Source organism: Balaenoptera borealis, assembly GCF_965194805.1.
Source record: "Balaenoptera borealis genome assembly, chromosome: 4".
Taxonomy (NCBI): domain Eukaryota; kingdom Metazoa; phylum Chordata; class Mammalia; order Artiodactyla; family Balaenopteridae; genus Balaenoptera; species Balaenoptera borealis.
In genome coordinates this window covers 50,585,275-50,606,098 of record NC_138861.1, presented here as the reverse complement: position 1 = coordinate 50,606,098, position 20,824 = coordinate 50,585,275, and the positions used below count along the sequence as shown (strand labels likewise).

Sequence of the window (20,824 nt, the reverse complement as noted above, 5' to 3'; positions counted from 1 at the left end):
CCTTAGAAACCATTACGTGCCAGGTTTTGTGTCATCGAACATAAATGTAATAAGCTTTGAGAACGTAAGCTCTCTGAATGAAGAAAAATGAAAGATAAAAATGAAAAAGAAAAGAAGAATGTTAAAAAAGTTTGAGACTATAGGGCTCAGTAAGGCCAGTTCTGGTTGACTATATCATAATATACCTTAAGTAAAATGCACCAGTCGTTACTATAACCCCCTTTTAATACATCTTAAAATCAATCTTTCTCCTTTTCACATAAAGTGAAAAACAAAGACACGTGAGTACCTTTCTAAGGCTAATATAGACCTTTTTAGTTAAAAAAAAATTACAAATACTATATATCTTTCCCTGGTTATGCTATACCTCTGCCATTCATTCATTTCTTCGTTCACTTCTTCAACAAAAGTGTTGACTGTATGAGAGTGGGGGCCAGCCCTGTGGCAAGGGATTGGGCTGTGAAGATGAATAAACAGTGGTTCCTTCTGTCTGGGTTCAGTGTAATCACTCAACGAGTGGCAATAACTATAATGAAGGCAGAAAGAAATGACCATTTCCGCTGAAATACAGAGCTTAAAGAAGAGTGAGATAAAGTAGTAAACCACTCTAGTCTGGCAGTCTCTGCCCTGGTCCCATATTTCCTGGGTCAGGGAATACTATTTCTCCTGGCGTGCACTCCTGTCCTCTGTTGTTCCCTCCTGCCACTTTTCTCATTACCATTTTTTCTCCTGCAGCAAAGGGAGAAGAAAGTCAAAGGAGCTATTGGGTTTACTAGGGGAAGGGGAAGGAGGAAACCATTCAGGTGCAATGCTAGGTCCCCTTTTCTTGAGGCATGGGAGAAAGGAAGGACTGGGGTCTGATAAAGGGAGGCTTTAGTTGCAGAATCATGTGTAAGCTGGAAGGGACCACAGAGGCCATCCTCCTTACTATCCACTTTATAGGTGGGGACATTGAGGCTTAATGACTTATCCAAGACCACACCCAGTTAGTGGCATTGGTGGAACTAGGACCCAGGTGGGAAACTCCACCACTGCCTTCAGCAGTCTCTTCAACCTTATGTTTCTGACCATCAGGCAGCGTTTCATCTCTGGTCCTCCAAAGAAATGAAGAACAATTGATTAAACTAGTCACCCCATAGTCTTCTGTTCCTTAAGGAAAACCACACCATGACTGTGACTCAAAGGACTTATTTTCATATCTTTTGTCATTTTTATTACTCTTCCCATAAGACTGACTGATTTTTCTCTCTATCCCTTTGAAAATATGGCGACGTACTCTGAACTCAGAGCTTTAAAGATTTGTTTGATGAAGTAAAATAATGTCTTTGTGCTCTGCTTTTCAATGCATCCTACTTTGACTTTCTGTTTTTGCTTGTTATTCAATTTTCGGAACAACCTTACTTATTTTCAGGGTGTCAGTAATGACCTGAAGAAATTTCTCCTGTTGATTTATTTCTATAGGGGTGCTTTCCTGAACGTTGTCCTGTTTGTATGACGGCCTCTCTCCTCCCCCCGCCCCCCATTTGTCAGCTTGTCAGTAATGACCAGGTGGTACATACATGTCAAGAAAACTAATCACCTTCTAACAGGATTTGGAACAGAATTAATGCGGATCTTGTGCCCTTCCTGTTCCAACTTTAGCAGCCCAAGGTCCATGACTGCTTAGAGATTAGTTGGTTGACAACTGCACCCCGTGGCACCTCAGGGTCCTGGTTCTCTCTTCAGGCCCTAGGCAGTGAATTTTGAGAGATTTCAATACTCGAGCTCCTTGGAGACAGAGTTTGGGTATGTGGTTGAAACTGGCCAACCAGGGACGCCCAGTGAGGCAAAGGCATCTCCTATTTTGCAAGCGATGCCACTGGGTCACAATGCCGCGAAGTCGTCGAGTTCCTCCTGCCATACAAGTTTCTGCTTCTGGACGCCTCTAAACCTCCGACACTCCGCGGTGTATCAAGCTTCGGCGGGCGCGGAGCCGTTCGAAGGGGTAGTGCTGAGTGCTGTCAATATTGACCAGGCGTCTTCGAGTAGTTCTTTCAGCCCTCCCAGTTGCTCCGTGACGAGTCCACAAGTTCTCACGCCTCACTTCCAAGCAAGCTGCTCATCCCTCCTCCACCTCCCTGCTCCTCACCTTTGTTCCAGCCCGCACATTTTCTCAACGCTGCCACCTGTGTGCTCCCAGAGACCTGGGCGGAGCCTCGGTCCGGACCCATGACGTCACCCCTCCGCGATGGAGGCGGGGCTGTGGGAACCGCAGTGCAGCGCAGAGGGGCGGGGCGGGGTGGGGCTTGCGGCGCGTGACCTGGCTGCGGGAGGCAGCAACGGGGAGAAAGGTGTAGGGGGGCCGGGACCTGCCGACTCCTGAGTCCGGGGGCGGGGCGGGGAGTGGCAGGGCCCTGGCGGCTGGCGCCCGGTGAAGCGCTAAAGCGGGTCACGCTTCCTCCTTCCCTCCCAGTCCTTTCTTCTCCTCCCACCTGGGCCTCTGCGTGGGGACGCGCACCTGGCAACCGGCGGCCGCGCTCCGCCGCGCCCCCACCTTCTCCGCTCTGGCCGGGCGCCCCGAGCCTGCCCTGCACCCCGAGCCCGCCCCCGGCGCCCGCCCCTCGCCTCTCTACCGGCCCCGCGCTCCCTGGGGGCGGCCTCGAGCGCTCGCTCGTTGATGCCGTTTTGGGGGTGACCCGGCGCGGCGGAGGCGGCGGCGGCGCCTCCACGGTGGGGGCGTGTTAGTGGCCGTGGCTTTGCGGGACGTCGGGTGTGTAGCTGCGGGGCGGCAGGGCGGCCAGCCGGCGAGACCGCGCGTGCAGCTCGGGTTTCGGGACGCTGGAGGAGAGCGCCCCGGCCGCGCGGGAGCGGGACATGTGGGAGCTCAGGCAACGGGGAGGCTGCCCGGGTCCCGGGGGAGCGGTGGCGCCGCCACCCCGCGAGGGAGAGGCGGCCGGCGGCGACCACGAAACCGAGAGCACCAGTGACAAAGTAAGTAGAGGCGCGCACCCGCGCCCCGGCTGCGTCCTGGTTGGGGCCGGGACACCTGGGAGGGAGGGTGGGGCCCCACGGAATGTCAGATGAAGTTGCGGGCTGCGTCCCCCTCCCGGCCTGGCTTTGTTTCCTTCTTCCTCACGTGGGACTCGGACCCCAGCGATGGTGCGTTTCCCAGGATGACCTCGACCGCTGCCAGGGTAGCTGGATGATTCAACTTGACTCTAATTTAGTTTCTGCCCATTCGAGTCCCCCTCCCCGGGGTCTGCGGCCGACGCTAGAATCGGGATGGAGCCTGCCTCCCTAAGAGCTGCAGCTTTCTAGTAGCTCCCACCTCACACCTCTTCTCGGGAGAGGAACACAGTTAGTAAGGACTAAACTTAAGTCATGCACCTTCGCTTCTAACATGCCATTGGATCCTGACGCTGGAGGCTTGGCTTCTCGCGCTCCCCCATCAGCACTTTCGTTTCCTCTATCCTTTTTCAGTATAATAGATTTTGGAGGTTTGAGAGGCTCCTACACGTGACCCAGTTGTGACCTTCCACGGCCGACAGTGCAGCAGTAGATTTCATTTTACCTGACACGTTAATTCATGAGGACTTTTAAAATTCCCATTTCTGTAGATTGCCTTTGCTTCACATTTAAGAATAAGTAGATGTAATGCCACTATTCTTTTTAAAGGTAGAAGAAAGTCAAAGTTCAGCTTATTTGGTAATAAGTTTAGGAAACTGGGCCAGGCAATAGATTGTTTTATAAAATCTTCTGTTTATAAAATTCCATTTTATCTTAGAAACTCAAAGCACTTAAGCTATTCCTAGAAGCATTCTTTTTTGGAAGCAGGTATTGCAGTTTGAATTACAGAAGTGAAGTAGATTGCTCAAGGTCAAGTCAGTGGCCTTTTGGAACTAGAAACTGTTCCCTGATTCCCTTTTTTCTGGTTTGCACTGTTGCTGAGACTCACTCACAGTTCTGATTTGGGGAAGGTTCCACCTGGAACTTGACGTTGATGAACTTGAGGTAACCCCTTATAAAGCTCTGGCAGGAACATATCCGACAACATCATGAAATAATAAATTTAACAGTGATTTCAGGCATGAGACTTTGGAATCAATGGGAAGACAGATCCTTTTTTTCCCCCCCTACCCTTGATAGGCAGGTGGAATAAAATGAGTCTGTGATAGAACATTTGTATCAAGGAATTATACAAAGTGTAACAGTTTCTAGCTTCTGAAGGTTGATGTTACAAAGCTAAAAAGAGTGGGCAAAGAATAGTTTTTGTGAAGACTGCCTTGGAAACTAGACCAAAAATAGAATTAATTAGGTTGGGGTTTGTTTTGTTTTAGCACTGATATAGTTTAGAATCAAGGAAATACCAGCTTCCCCATGTTCACTTCCTTAACTGGAACAAGCTTTTAATAAGAAAAAAACATGTTCAAGGAAGCCATCCATAAAATAACTTTTGAATTAATTAGTTTCTTAACACCCTAATATATTTAAAATGGAAACTACTTCTCTGGTTTGATTTGACTCATTAGAACTGTTGTCTCTAGCTATCTGTGAGTGGGTTACCTCACTGCATATTTATTTATTTATTTATAAATGCCACACTATTGGTTTTCATTAATACATACCCAGCGGGATTTTGTTTTCTGAGAGTAGGTGTTGCCATGTGTAACCTGTTCTGTTAAGATTTCTTAGACAAGGATGAGCATTTTCTAAACCATATCTAAAATATTGCATACTTTTAGAGTTTATTGCAAGGAACTTTTGACTTGGCAAGCTTTGTGTCACTGAACTCTATCCTCTGTATGTCCTTTCTTATCAGGGTGTATATTTGAATGCACCTGTATTTCCAGGTCAAGGGCCATTATAAAGTCAGTTTGCACATCGGAGGCTGGTTAATATTTGGTCCATTGAAATTCTTTTAAGTGTCTTCTCCATTCAAGTTGCAGTAAAGGCAAAACTCTTATGGAATTAATGAAAGAAGCGCAGGAAGTGTGTTATATTCTGCTGTTATGGTACACTCCCGTGCCATTTTGTAGCCTTTTTTATAACGGCGTTATTAACATGACCTTCTCATTGTTCAGGACCTGGAGACATAGTGAGAGAAAGTTCTGTGGGGCAGAGCATTAACACGTGAAAAGGTGCTTCTTACCTGCAGGGGAATGTTCCCAGTTGCTAAATGCTGCAGTAATACTTGAAAGATAACAAGACCACTTCTTCAAGGAACCCCCCAGGAGATATATATGAGATAGATTTAATATAAGTCTGAACAAGGCTTATTGTTAGCAAAGAGGGCATAGCTGGATGCTATATGGAGATAACAGGAAAGGCTTTAAGAGGAGGTGAGGGTTTGAGCCTTGGAATTAAAAGATGCCTGGGGACTCACCAGGTGGACAAGTGTTAGGGAAGGGCATTCTAGGCAAAGGGCAAGTGGAACTGTTTCATAAATCAGCATTCTAGGCACAGGGAACTGAGCTTCGTTTTATAATCCTGGAGCATAAACTGTATGTGTTTGTGAGGAGGGGTTGAGAGTTTCAGAGTCTTGTGAAGGAGGTTAGGCTTTCTTCCATGGACTCCTGGAAGCCACTGGAAAGCTTTTGCAGAGGCATTAGCCTGTCATTCTAGCAGCACTCTGGAGAAAGTGTTGGGAGGCGGAGAGACCTGCCACAAAGAAACCAGATAGGAGTATATTGCAAATGCTATGTATATGAAATAATGAGGGCATGTACTAAGTCTAGTAGGAGCTGGGGAGTAGGGGTTGAGAGAGAGGAAGCGTATATTAGATAATGGTGATGGGACCTAGACAAGGGTGATCAGGGTAAGACTAATAAAAGAAGAGCCTGCTGGGAGACACATTTTGATGCACAACTTAAGAGACTTAGGAAAGAAGCAAAAATGATTGGGCAGTTTTGCAGGGTTTTTCAGGTTATGAGCGAGATGGGTGAGTTGGGTGGGGCAGGAATGGCATTCTCTAAAACAGAGAAGTGGTTCAAGGTGGTGTTGGGAACTGAAATGAACAGTCAGGTGTGGAGACTTTTGATTAGGATAGAGAGGGCAGAGAACTGAAGACAGAGCCTTGGGAGGTGCCCATGTTTAGAGTAGGGTTGGAGATGTAAGAAGGCGCCAAGATAATGAGGTCCTGGGAGCTAAAGGAGGAGGAATTGCTTAGAGGATATCATCACTAGTATTTAGAAATGAGGAAGGGGCGGAGAACATGGAATTTAGCAAAAGATCTTTTATTTTTTTATAATACTAATTCATTTAATTTCCCTCTCAATTTCTTTCTTTCTTTATTTTTATTTATGGCTGCATTGGGTCTTTGTCGCTGTGCGCGGGCTTTCTCCAGTTGCGGTGAGCGGGGGCTATTCTTCATTGCGGTACGCAAGCTTCTCATTGAGGTGGCTTCTCTTGTTGCAGAGCACGGGCTCTAGGCGCGCAGGGTTCAGTAGTTGCAGCATGCGGGCTCAGTAGTTGTGGTGCACGGGCTTAGTTGCTCCGTGGCACGTGGGGTCTTCCCGGACCAGGGCTCGAACCCGTGTCCCCTGCATTGGCAGGCGGATTCTTTTTTTTTTTTTTTTTTTTAATTAATTAATTTATTTATTTTATTTTTTTTGGCTGTGTTGGGTCTTCGTTTCTGTGCGAGGGCTTTCTCTAGTTGTGGCAAGTGGGGGCAGCTCTTCATCGCGGTGCGCGGGCCTTTCACTGTCGTGGCCTCTCTTGTTGCGGAGCACAGGCTCCAGACGCGCAGGCTCAGTAGTTGTGGCTCACGGGCCTAGTTGCTCCGCGGCATGTGGGATCTTCCCAGACCAGGGCTCGAACCCGTGTCCCCTGCATTAGCAGGCAGATTCTCAACCACTGCGCCACCAGGGAAGCCCTGGCAGGCGGATTCTTAACCACTGTGCCACCAGGGAAGTCCCAGCAAAAGATCTTAAGAGAAGCCACGTTTTAGGCCGAGGAATGTGAGACGTAAAATATTGGTAGTAATTGTAGGAAGTGCCGGTGGAAGGGAGTACAGAATAGCAGTTAGAGTGGACCTGGAGGATCAAGTGAAAATTTCCTTTTTCAAAGAAGGGAAGGTAGGTATTTATATAAAGAAGTCAGTGGACTTCTGGTGGTGCATTGGTTAAGAATCCGCCTGCAAATGCAGGGGACACGGGTTTGAGCCCTGGTCCGGGAAGAACACACATGCCACAGAGCATCTAAGCCCGTGCGCCACAACTACTGAGCCTGTGCTCTAGAGCCCTCGAGCCACAACTACTGAGCCCATGTGCCACAGCTACTGAAGCCCACGTGCCTAGAGCCCGTGCTCCACAACAAAGACAAGCCACCGCAATGAGAAGCTCATGCACCTCAACTAGAGAAGGCCCGTGTGCAGCAACGAAGACCCAACGCAGCCAAAGATAAAGAAAGAAGAGAGAGGGAGGGAGGGAGAGAGGGAGGGAGGGAGAGAGGGAGGAAGAAAGGAGGAAGGAAGGGAGGGAGGGAGGAAGGAAGGAAGGAGGAAAGAAAGAAAGAAGGAAAGGAAGGAAGGAAGGAAGGAAAAAGGAAGGAAGGAAGAAAGAAAGAAGTCAAATGGGAGCGCAGATGCTGATGAGGGTGGGCAGTCCCTAGGGAAAAGAAAGTAGACATGGTGTGGAGAGTACAGGTGGTTGGAGTATTCAAGGAAAGGAAAGAAGGAATCGAGGTTAGATACAGAAACATTTTGAAAAGCAGAAGAGGAGAGATCAGTGTTTGACGCTTTAAATTTTCCCAGTTAAGTAGGGTCTGAGAACCACAGAGCTTCAAGAGATCTTAGGAACAATTTAGTTCAACCATACATATATGTGTGTGTGTGTGTATATATGTGTGTGTGTGTGTGTGTGTGTATTTTTAAATAATAAACTTGCCCTAGACTGTGTTTGTTATTGCCCGAAATGACCTTAAGCGGGTAGCAGAGCTGGAACTAGATCTCATGCTCTGACTGGGACACCTTTGGAATGTCATTTTAGAGAGTGTGATGTAAGATGACCAAGAGGCAACTGGCAGAATTATCAAACTCAGTGAAGATTCAGTTGAACTAAAATAACACAGATTTGTTGTGTATTGAATTAGTATAGTTCTTAACTCAGTAGCAGTAGTAGTCATAATAGTTGATGCTTGTAGAGTGATTTAGAGAAAACAGTACTTTTACATCTTTCTTTTTTTGTTCCTCAGCTATATGGGTTAGGAATATTTCCCATTTAATAGCTGAGAATAAGAAAGGTACTGGGAGTGATTGTGGTCGGGAATGCCAGGACAAGGATGCCAGAGGAGTGAGTGAGCCGGGGGGGCCAGGATTGAACACAGTTAGGGTAGGCAAGAAAGTGGACGGAAGCTCAAAGAGGGCTGTTGAAGCCCTGAATGGATTGAGAGACACTGAGCAGTTGAAGTGAAGCCTAGACCTAATTGACTGGACCGGAAGTGGGAGAGAAGGGGGTGCACAGGGAAGCCGTGGCCAGTACGGGGAGCACCGGTGGAACAGTGCACGGTCAGGCGAGGACCCCGTGTGGGGTCGTATGTGGGGATGCTACTCTGATATAGATTTGGGTTTGTGAAGTTGAGGGTGAAACAGTCTGGAGGTCAGTTAACTTCTGTCCTTCCTCATTTGAGATGGGTGTAGTTTCTTTCAAAAATATTCTAATATTTAAAAAATAAACTTTTAATTTTGGAACTTGTGTTTCCATAAATTCTTCACTTTGGCACCCTTCACTGTGAGTTGTCTTGGTGTCACTTGAAGGTGTGCTAAACATTTTCTATATTTTTTCCATCTAAATATAGGCCATTAATAAAATATGAATATGTAGATCTAGATATCCAGAATAGAATATAAGTTGGTACTCCCCAATTGTTCATCAATTGTTAGTCACTGTTATCACCCAAATAAGTTTCCATGTTGTCATTTGCAGCATATTCATTTTACCACCAGTTGATAAGACAAAGTTGAGTTTATTGCTTCCTGTGGTGAGGAAAAACACCACCTCAATACTAAGCGTTGGCAGAGCTTGGAGGGGGAAAGGCAAGGTTGGATTTTATTGAGAATTGGAAGTTTGGTTTAAGGCAGGTCTTTCAATGCAGGGTCTTGATTAGGACTGGGTACGGATCACAATGTAACAGTTTGGGATTGGTGGCAATAGCCAGGCAAGGATTTTGAGGCAAGGGTTCAAAGAGTTTTAGGAGGAAACTTGTTCGTTGGTGCTTCCTATTAAAGAGTTGATATTTTTCAGAAGTTCTTGTGATGAACAGTTAGCTCCAGAGCAAGTATCTGGGAATAGTAAAGCTATGGTAATGAAGACGATTGGATTCTAAAGTCATGTTCCTGGAGGCAGTAAGCTTTGTGGGGTGAAGGCATGTAGTTTCTTTCTCACATCTTTAAAATACATGGAAACAATGAAGAGACTGAGAGAAAATGCTGAAATCAGTAGTATAACCTACCATTCTTTCAAGTAAGACCTGTTTAGCTTCAAGATTTTTAAAAGGCCCCCTCCTTTTAGGCACAGAGCTCTGTGTCACTTGAGGGTTTCCTTTTGCTTGTTTGCAATTTTAATGCTGTACTAGGTACAGGGAGGGATCAGTGTGAACCTTAAGGGACCTGTAGTGGAGAAGCTGACCCTGATTGACTCACTTTTTAGGGGACCAGGTGTAAAAGGGATGGAAATTGTGATTGATTTAATACGTTATCCTTTGTTGCATTCTAAACTGCTGCTTACCTTCATTAGTTTAGAGACTTTGGAGCCATCGTCTTGAATGGTCTGGAATCCCATGCCCTTGTTCTTCCTGCTTTCCAGTCTCTAGTATTGAGAAGCACCTCAGTCCTCTTTCCCTGTCCGCTGGCTCCTGCGCACTCTTCAGGAGTCACCATAAGCTACAAGTGACATACACTAAAGTGACCATACTTACACTGTCCAGTTGGACATGTGCAACGCCGATGAGTTCATCACTGCAGTAAAGATGATGAACAAACCCCGTCACCACTAAAAGTCTGCTCCTGCCCTTCTGTAATTCCCCTTCTACACCTTGATAACCACTGATCTGCTTTCTGGCACTATAGTTGAGTATGTATTTTCTAGAATTTTATATAAGTGGAATTCTATACATACATACATGTATGCATATACACATTGCATATGTATGTATACATATACATACTATATGTACATTTTGTCTGGCTTTTATTTATTTATTTATTTATTTTTAATTTATTTTTTGGCTGTGTTGCGTCTTTGTTGCTGCGCACAGGCTTTCTCTAGTTGCGGTGAGCGGGGGCTGCTCGTTGCGGTGGCTTCTCTTGTTGCGGAGCACGAGCTCTAGGCGCATGGGCTTCAGTAGTTGTGGCTTGCGGGCTCAGTAGTTATGGCTCGTGGGCTCTAGAGCGCAGGCTCAGTAGTTGTGGTGCACGGGCTTTGCTGCTCCGTGGCATGTGGGATCTTCCTGGACCAGGGCTCGAACCCGTGTCCCCCGCATTGGCAGGCGGATTCTTAACCACTGCCCCACCAGGTAAGTCCATGTCTGGCTTCTTTTTACTGAGCATAATTTTGAAATTCATCCGTATTGTTGCATACTTCAATAGTTTATTTTTGTTGCCAAGTAGTATTCCACTGTATGGATGTAGCCCAATTTGTTTTTTTCAACATTTGAATTGTTTCCAGTTTGGAGCTATTACAAATATAGCTGTCATGCACATTGTGTACAGCCTTTGTGTGGATATATACTTGCATTTCTTTGGGGCAGATACCTAGGAATGAAATGACTATGTCATAAGGTGGATGTATTATTTAACTTTTTAAGAAACTGCCAAACTGCTTTCCAAAGTGGTTGTACCATTTCACATTTCCACCAGCAGTGTGTGAGAGGTCCAGTTTCAACACATCTTCTCTGAGACTTGGTATGTTCAGTTTTACATTTTAGCTATGCTAGAAGATGTGTCATAGTATCTTACTGCAGTTTTGATTTGCATTTCCCTAGTAACTAAGATGTTGAACATTTCTTCATATGCTAATTTGCCATCTGTGTATTGCCTTTGGTGATATGTCTGTTCAAATATTTTGCCCATGTATTTTAATTGAGTTGATTGTTTTCTTATTGAATTTTGAGAATTCTTTATGTGTTCTGGACGCAAGACCTTTATTTGACCTGTGATTTGCAAATATCTTTTCCCAGTCTATAGCTGTTTTTTCATTCTCTTAACACTGTCTTTTTTTTTTTTTTTTAATAATGATTTTGGAAATCTTTTAGGATTTACTATTTATTTATTTTTAAAATTTTATTTATTTTATTTATTTATTTTTGGCTGTGTTGGGTCTTCGTTGCTGCATGCGGGCTTTCTCTAGTTGCAGAGAGCGGGGGCTACTCTTCGTTGCAGTGCACGGGCTTCTCATTGCGGTGGCTTCTCTTGTTGCGGAGCATGGGCTTTAGGCACGCGGGCTTCAGTAGTTGTGGCTCGCAGGCTCTAGAGCGCAGGCTCAGTAGTTGTGGCACACAGGCATAGTTGGTCTGCAGCATGTGGGATTTTCCCGGACCATGGCTCGAACCCATGCCCCCCGCATTGGTAGGTGGATTCTTAACCACTGTGCCACCAGGGAAGTCCAACACTGTCTTTTGAAAAGCAGATCAGTTTTTCTTATATGAATCATACTATTGTTGTCATATTTAAGAAACCTTTGCCTAACCCTAGGTCCCAAAGATTTTATGGAATTTTTATATCTTTATGTAAATGTCTATGATTTGTTTTGAATTAATTTTTGTAAATGGTGTGAAGTACAAAGTTTTTTCTTCTTCCTTCCTTCCTGTCACATATGGATATCTAATTATTCCAGCATCATGTATTGAATTTACCTTTCAACTTTGTTGAAGTCAGTTGGCCACAGAAGTGTGAATTTATTTCTGGACTCTCTCTTCTGTTCCATTGACATTTGTTTTCTTTTATGCCAGTACCACAGTTACAACTTTATAATAACTTTTGAAAACAGGTAGTGTAAGTCCTTCAGTTTTAGTTCTTTTCCCCAGATGGTTTTGGCTCTTCTAGGTCCTTTGCATTTTCATATAAATTTTAGAATCAGTCTGTACATTTCCACACACACAAAAAGCCTATTGAGATGATTGGGATTGCATTGAATTTGTAGATCAGTTTGGAGGAAAATTGTCATTTTAATTCCTTTCTGCATTCTGGCTACATTGCTTAGAGCTGTGTAAACTTGGGCACTTTACTCAACCTTTCTGAGCCTAAATTTTTTCACTTATAAAAAGGATGTGATTATTTACTTATCTGTAAGGTAATGTGAGGTATAAATAAATCAATATTTGTAAAGTACTTTTGTTCTTATTTTCTAAGTACATTTCACTTGTAGGAATTAGATTTACAGGGTAATAAAGAAAATTTAAGTTTTTCAACTTTCATCCACCATTTACCAGAAATACTTTCATTATCATTTTATATTTGGAAAAGAGTAGTCTTTCATAGTCAGAAGCCCTCATTTTACATAAGTGCTACTGAGAGCGGGGGCTACTCTTCAAGGTGACTTGGCCAAGATTACTCGCCTAGCAAGAACAGTTGAAAACTATTTTAATCTTAAATGTTAGCATGAGCTGACAGGCTCAGTTCATTCAACACATATTTACATAGTGCCTAATAAATGCCAGCCACTGTGCAAGGTCGTCTGCCAGCCTCTTGCGAGTCAAAAGTGGGGCCAATAGTATTTCTTCCTCTCACAAAGCTTATGAACTACTGGGAAGGGTTGTGGCACATCACCATTATTGCCAAGTGGACTTTGAGGTGGTGTGCTGAAAGTCCAATGGTTTTATTTTTTAAGGAAACCAAGGGCTGAGTTTCTTTAGGGTTAAGTGTTTTGCCTTTTGTCATGGTGCTAGTTAGAGGTGGAATCAGTACCGTCAGCCCTCATATCCATGGGTTGCAAATCCATGGATTCAACCAACTGTGGATCAAGATATTTGAAAAAAAAAAAAACAAAATCCCAGAAAGTTCCAACAAGCAAAACTTGAATTTGCTGCATACTCAACAACTGTTTACATTGTACTTACAACTATTTACATTGTTTTGGGTTTTATAAGTAATCTAGAGATGATTTAAAGGGTATGAGAGGATGTGTGTAGGTTATATTCTCTGATTTTTGTATCTGAGGGTGTCCAGGAACTATTCCCCACCCCCCTTCCCCCACTCCCACCAGGTACTGAGTGATCACTGTTACTTGCGACTCCTGACTCCTAGTCTGGTGCTCGTTCTGCAACCTGGTGATGTGCCCTTATGGAACCATTTCCATTAGTCACTGCCTCGACTACCACTCACACTATGCCTGCAACGCTCTGGGTTACTGAAGGTGAAAAAAAAGAGAGCAAAGCAAAGAAAAAAATGTGATGTGTTCCATCATTCTAGATGTCAAAAACCTGCTGGCACATCAGACTAACAGCAGGTTGCCTGGTGTTTTCAGGAGATGTCCTGTCTGGTGGTTTACTAGTCAACATTTCTCTCTGTTTAAGTTGCTCTGGGGCCAACTGACTCTCAGTGTCACAGTGGGAATGTGACATTTGTTTCATTTGTCAGTTTTGGTATAATGTCACATTTAATTTCATAATTGTTTAGTAAGAAAGTTGTAGTTAGTAAACAAAAGTTTATTATTGCTTTATGAAAACTGATAATACTCCCCCAAGGGAGTTTTTTATTTTAATAACATTTTATTTCTTAAGCCACTTAATGAGGAATTGGATTCGATAGTAATAATAGCTTACTATTTCATTGACTTAACTGAGTCCTTGGCATTATATTAAATGTTTCCATTTTATGGATAAAGAATCAGTTAGAAGGGGTGGTGAAATTTGCCAAAACTTTGGTGCTAATAAAGACTGAGTTTGGTTTGAGATTCCTAAACATTTTGAATCCCTAGGCGCTTTCACTCCTAGTATCACTTCTGGCCCAAGATTCTGCTCAATGCTCCTTCTGCGTGTATTCACCTCCTGTGAATATTCTCTCCCCTCTGACCCAGTTCAGTGCCCTTCCCCCAATTCCCCCCTCAGTAAACCACTCTCCCAAAGCATTTGTGTGTGTAGCACTCTTTAATGAAGGTTGCTGCTAGGGGTGGGTAGAGGAGAGGGGAGGACATAGGAGTGGAGGCTGTTCCTTACAGCAGAATGAACAACTTCAAAACTGAGCATGAGGCAACTCTTCTCTTAAAATTCCTTAGCCACTCTATCCCTGGAGGTTCTACAGTGACCATCTTTGTGTAACGGCCCCAGCGTACACACACAGTTCTTGTTCATGCACTCTTAGAAGTCAGTTTGGGTTTTAAATAACTTTATAAAAAATCACACCACCAGAGCAAATGCTTTTTTTTTTTTTTAAATATGAAGCTCAGTTTGAGTTTTGTTTTTTGTTTTTTGTTTTTTTTTTTATAAAGTGTATGTCTGTATTATTTTAAATTTTTATTTATTTATTTATTTATTTTTGGCTGTGTTGGGTCTTTGTTTCTGTGCCAGGGCTTTCTCTAGTTGTGGCAAGCGGGGGCCACTCTTCATCGCGGTGCGCGGGCCTCTCACTATCACGGCCTCTCTTGTTGCGGGGCACAGGCTCCAGTCGCGCAGGCTCAGTAGTTGTGGCTCATGGGCCTAGTTGCTCTGCGGCATGTGGGATCCTCCCAGACCAGGGCTCGAACCCGTGTCCCCTGCATTGGCAGGCAGATTCTCAACCACTGCACCACCAGGGAAGCCCCAGATCAAATGCTTTTGATCATAGTTTACCTATAAGTAAAACAGCAATGATAGTGTCTGTTTGACTTGTTTCATTAGGATTGTCTCTTTTTTTTAAAAAAGCATATTTTTTTTTTCTGTGCCTTATATCCTTGTAGTTATTTACTTTATACACAGTAATTGGTACCTCTTATCCCCTACCCCTATTGTGCCCGTCTCCCCTTCCCTCTTCCCCTGGTAACCATTAGTCTGTTCCCTATATCTGTGAGTCTGTTTCTGTTTCGTTAGCTTCGTTTTTTTTGTTTTGTTTTTGTTTGTTTGTTTTAGAGTCCGCAAGTAATTGATAAGATGTACTGTTTGTCTTTCTCTGTTTGACTTATTTCACTAAGCATAATACCCTCCAGGTCCATCCACGTTGTTGCAAATGGCAAAATTTATTCTTTTTTATGGTTGAGTAGCATTCCATTGTATGTATGTGTATATATGTATATATGTGTATATATATATATATATATATATATATACACCACATCTTCTTTATTCATTTGTTGATGGACACCTAGCTTGCTTCCATATGTTGGCTATTGTAAATAATGCTGTTTTGAACATTGGGGTGCACGTATCTTTTTAAATTAGTGTTTTTGATTTTTTCAGATACATACCCAGAAGTGGAATTGCTGGATCATATGGTAGTTCTATTTTTAGTTTTTTCAGGAACCTCTGTACTGTTTCCACAGTGCCTACACCAATTTACAATCCCACCAGCAGTGCACAGAGTTCCTTTTTCTCCACATCCTCGACAACATTTGTTATTTGTGGTCTTTTTGACGATAGTCATTCTGACAGGTGTGAGATGATATATCATTGTGGTTTTGATTTGCATTTCTATGATAATTAGTAATGTTGAGCACCTTTTCATGTGCCTTTTGGCCATTCCTATCTCTTCTTTGGAAAAATGTCTATACAGGTCTTCTGCCTATTTTTTGATTGAGTTGTTTGGTTTTTTTGATATTGAGTTGTATGAGCTGTTTATATATTTTGGATATTAATCCCTTATCAGTCATAACATTTACATATATTTTCTCTCATTCAGTAGGTTGTCTTTTTGTTTTGTTGATGGTTTTCATTGCTGTGCAAAAGCCTTTAATTAGGTCTCATTTGTTTATTTTTGCTTTTATTTCCTTGCTTTAGGAAACTGATCCAAAAAAATACTGCTACAATTTATGTCAAAGAGTGTTCTGCCAGTGTTTTCTTCTAGGAGTTTTATGAGTTCCAGTGTTACATTTAGGTCTTTAATCCATTTTGAGTTTATTTTTGTATATGGTATGAGAAAACATTATAATTTCATTCTTTCACATGTAGCTGCCCAGTTTCCAGCACCAGTTATTGAAGAGACTGTTTTTTCTCCATTGTATATTCTTGCCTCCTTTGTTATAGATTAATTGACCATAAGTGCCTGGGTTTATTTCTGGGCTCTCTATTCTGTTCCATTGATCTGTGTGTCTGTTCTTGTGCCAGTACTATATTGTTTTGATGACTGTGGCTTTGTAGTATAGTATGAAGTCAGGGAATGTGATGCTTCCAGCTCCGTTTTTCTTTCTCAAGATTTTTTTTGACTATTTGGGGTCTTTTATGATTCCATACAAATTTTAAAATTATTTGTTCTAGTTTTGTGAAAAATGCCATTGGTATTTTGTTAGGGATTGCATTGAATCTGTAGATTGCCTTGGGTAGTATGGTCATTTTAACAATATTAGTCCTCCCAATTCATGAACATGGTATATCTTTCCATCTGTTTGTGTCATCTTCAATTTCTTTCATCAGTGTCTTATAGTTTCCTGAGTACAGGTCTTTTACCTCCTTAGGAAAGTTTATTCCTAGGTATTTTATTCTTTTTGATGTGATTGTAAATGGGATAGTTTCCTCAATTTCTCTTTCTGGTCGTTCACTGTTAGTGTACAGAAATGCAATAGGTTTTTGTATATTAATTTTGTATTCTCCAACTTTATCATCATTGATGAGCCCTAGTAGTTTTTTGGTGGCGTCCTTAGGGTTTTCTGTGTATAATATGTCAACTGCAAACAGTGACAGTTTTACTTCTTCCTTTCCAGTTTGGATTCCTTTTATTTCTTTTTCTTGTTTGATTGCTGTGGCTAGGACTTCCAATACTGTGTTGAATAAAAGTGGCAAGAGTGGGCATCCTCACCCTGTTCCTCATCTTAGAGGAAATGCTTTCAGCTTTTCACTGTTAGGTATGATGTTAGCTGTGGGCTTATCATATATGGCCTGTATTATGTTGAGGTATGCTCCCTGTATACTTACTTTGTTGACAGTTTTTGTCATAAATGGGTGTTTTACATAAAAATTTTTGTCAAAAACTTTTTCTGCATCTATTGAGACAATCATATGATTTTTATTATTCAGTCTGTTGATTTGTTGTTATATCATGTTGATTGATTTGTGGCTATTGAAAAATCCTTGCATCTGGGACAGATCCCACTTGATCATGGTGTATGATCTTTTAAATATACTGTTGGATTCAGTTTGCTAATATTTTGTTGAGGATTTCTGCATCTATGTTTATCAGCAATATTGACCTGTAATTTTCATTTTTTGTGATATCTTTCTCTGGATTTGGTATCAGGGTGATGCTGGTACCATAGAATGAGTTTGGAAGCATTCCTTCCTCTGCAACTTTTTGGAATAGTTTGAGAAAAATAGATGGTAACTCTTCCCTAAATGTTTGGTAGAATTCACATGTGAAGCCCCCTGGTCCTGGACATTTTTTTGTTGGAGTTTTTTTTTTTTTTTTTTTTAAATAAATTTATTTATTTATTTATTTATGGCTGCATTGATTTCTTCAGTGATCCATTGGTTGTTTAGTAGCGTATTGTTTAGTCTTTTGTGTTTAGCCACGTGTTTGTGGTTTTTTGCATTTTTTCCTTGTAATTGAAATAGTGTTGTAGTCAAAAATGATGCTTGATATGATTTCAGTTTCCTTAAATTTACCAAGGCTTGTTTTGTGCCCTAACATGTGCAGCTTGTGATCTATCCTGGAGAATGTATTCTATGTGCACTTGAAAAGAATGTGTATTCTGCTGCTTTTGGATGGTATGTTCTATATATATCTATTAAATTCATTTGGCCTAATGTGTCATTTAAGGCGAGTGTTTCCTTATTGACTTTCTGTCTGAATGATCTGTCCATTGATATAAGTGGGGTGTTAAGGTCCCCTACTATTTTTGTGTTACTGTCAATTTCTCCCTTTATGTCTGTTAATATTTGCTTTATTTATTTAGGTGTTCCTATGTTGGGTGCATATGTATTTGCAATTGTTATATCTTCTTCTTGAATTGATCACTTGATAATATCATATGTAATATTGTTCTTTGTCTCTTATAACAGTCTTTGTCTTAAAGTCTATTTTTGTCTGATATAATTATTACTTCCTTGGCTTTCTTTTGATTTCCATTTGCATGGAATACCTTTTTCCATCTCCTCACTTTTAGTCTGTGTGTGTCTTTAGATCTGAAGTGAGTCTCTTATAAGCAGCATATATACAGGCCTTGTTTTTATATGCATTCTATCACTTTGTGACTTTTGATTGGAGCATTTGGTCCGTTTACATTGAAAGTAGTTATTGATATGTATGTTCTTGGTGCCATTTTTTAAATTGTTTTTGCAGTTCTTTTTTGTTCCTTTCTTCTTTTGTTGTCTCTTATGATTTGATGATTATCTTTAGTGTTATGTTTGGATTCTTTCCTCTTTTTTGTGTGTGTATCTATTGTCGATTTTTGGTTTATAGTTATCATCAGGTTTATACATAGCAATCTGTATACATACATGATTGTCTTAAGTTGCAGATTTCTTAATTTCAAATACATTTTAACAACTGTGCATTTGTTCTCGCCAACCCTTACAATGACTGTTTTCAACATTATATTTTACATCTGTTTGTTTTGTGTATTCCTTAACTCCTTATTACAGACATAGATGATTTTACTAGTTTTGTCTTTTAGCCTTCCTACTAGCTTTGTATGTGGTTGATTTACTACCTTTACTATATATTTGCCTTTACCAATGAGCTTTTTCCTTTTGTAGTTTTCATGTTTCTAGTTGTGGCCTTTTCTTTTTCTCTTAGAGAAGTCCTTGTAACATTTCTTGTAAAGATGATTTGGTGGTGTTGAACTCTTCTATCTTTTGCTTGTCTGCAAAACTTTTCGTCTCTTCATCAAATCTGAATGAAAGCCTTGCCAGGTAGAGTATTCCTGGTGCTAGGTTTTCCCCTTTCAACACTTTAAGTATATCGTGCCACTCCCTTCTGGCCTGCAGAGTTTGTGCTGAAAAGTCAGTTGATAAACTTATGGGAGTTCCTTTTTACATAACTTGTTGATTTTTACCTTGCTGCTTTTAATATTCTCTCTTTATCTTTAATTTTTGCCATTTTAATTATGATATGTCTTGGTGTGTTCCTCTTTGGGTTGATCCTGTATGGGATGCCCTGTGCTTCCTGGACCTGTATGTTTGCTTCCTATTCCAGGTTAGGGAACTTTTCAGCTCTTATGTCTGCCAATATGTTCTCTGCCCCTTTCTATTTCTCTTCTCCTTCTGGGACCTCTGTGATGCAAATATTAGTATGCCTGATGTTGAAGTGGAGCTCTCTTAAACTGTACTCATTTCTTTTTATTTGTTTTTTTTTTTCCTGTTCAGCTTCAGTGATATCCACTATTCTGTCTTCCAGTAAACTGATCTGTTCCCTTGTATCATTTAATCTACTGTTGATTCCTTCTAGTGTATTTTTCATTACAGTTATTGTGTTCTTCATCTCTTTTTGGTTCTCCTTTATATCTTCTAACTCTTTGTTATGAACGTCTAACTTCTCACTCATCCATTCTGCTTCCAAGTTCTTTGATAGTCTTTATGATCATTACCCTGAACTCTTTCTTGGGTAGATTGCCTATCTCCCCTTCACTTAGCCTTCTTCCAGGGTTTTATCTTGTTTCTTCATTTGGAACATGTTCCTCTGTTGCCTCATTTTGCCTAATTTGCTGTTTTTATTTCTATGTATCTGGTAGACTGGTTACATTTGACCTTGGAGAAGTGGCTCTTTGTAGGAGATGTCCTGTGCATCCCAGCAGCACACTCCCCTCTGGTCATCAGAGCTATATGCTATAAGCATGCCCCCTACGTGGACTGCATGACACCTTCTCTCATGGAGGGCTGTCTAACGTGGGTGGTCTGGTTGGCATGGCTGGCCCCTCGTCCAGTTGGTTGCTGGACCCTGCCATGTGCACAGGCTGCCAGCTGCTGTTTGGCAGGGCTGGGTCACAAGGTCACTGGGTGCAGAACCCCAGGGGGTCCCAGGGCTAGTGCTGGCTCACTGATGAGCAGAGCCAGATTCTGGGGTGGGTGGTTGTGGGGCCTAGGCATCAGAACTGGTGTCGGACTGCTATTGGGTGGGATTGGTTCCTGACATAGCTGGTGTGGAACCCAGGGTGTCCAGAATCTTGTGTCAGCCCCCTGGTTAGTGGGGCCAGATCCCGGAGTGACTGGCTAAGGGGTGTCTCAGAGCTGGTGTTGTCCTGCTGGTGGGTGTGGCTTGTCCTGAGGCTAGAGGTGGCTCACTGGTGGGCGGGGCCTAAACCTATGGCATTTGGGGGCCAGTGCCTGCTCACTGGTGAGTGGAGCTGGGTTCCAGGGTCTCTGGCTGTAGGGCCATGGGGGTTCTGAGTCTAGTACCTGGGCACTGGTGTATGGGGCCAGGTCCTGGGCCCTCTGGTGAACAGGGCTGTGTCCAGGGGTGGCTGTCGGCTCAGAGGTTCTTAAGGTAACCTGCCTTCTGATGGGTGGGGCTGCAAGTAACATGCTCAGCTAGTTACTTGGCTTGAGGTATCCCAGTACTGGTGCCTGTAGTCTGGTGGGTGGGGGTGGGGTGGGGTGGCAGACTGGGTCCCAAGGCTAGTAAGCTAGAAGAAGAATTCCAGAGACACTTGCCAGCATCCAGCATCACTTGACAGCATCAGAATTCTAGAGGGACACTTCTACATGGTAAAAGGAGCTCCCCAAGATGGCTGCCACCAGTGTCTGTTTCCCTGGGGTGAGCGCCAGTTGTCTCCTGCCTCTACTGGAGACTTGC

General features: G+C 42.5%; 1 protein-coding gene across 4 annotated transcripts in view; it reads left to right on the top strand.

Moving 5' to 3' along the window:
- Window positions 1-2,281: 2,281 nt before the first annotated feature.
- The window catches only part of CDS1 (CDP-diacylglycerol synthase 1), a 71,003-nt gene continuing 52,460 nt past the window's right edge, over window positions 2,282-20,824 (top strand). For 2 of the 4 annotated variants that reach the window (XM_082391162.1, XM_082391160.1), the window contains exon 1: window positions 2,285-2,970. In XM_082391162.1, coding sequence (XP_082247288.1) covers window positions 2,854-2,970 — 117 coding nt within the window. In that variant the 5' untranslated portion in view covers window positions 2,285-2,853. Of the gene's footprint in view, window positions 2,971-20,824 lie in introns of all 4 variants that reach the window. The other 2 variants (XM_082391161.1, XM_082391159.1) reach the window with 2 other exon arrangements.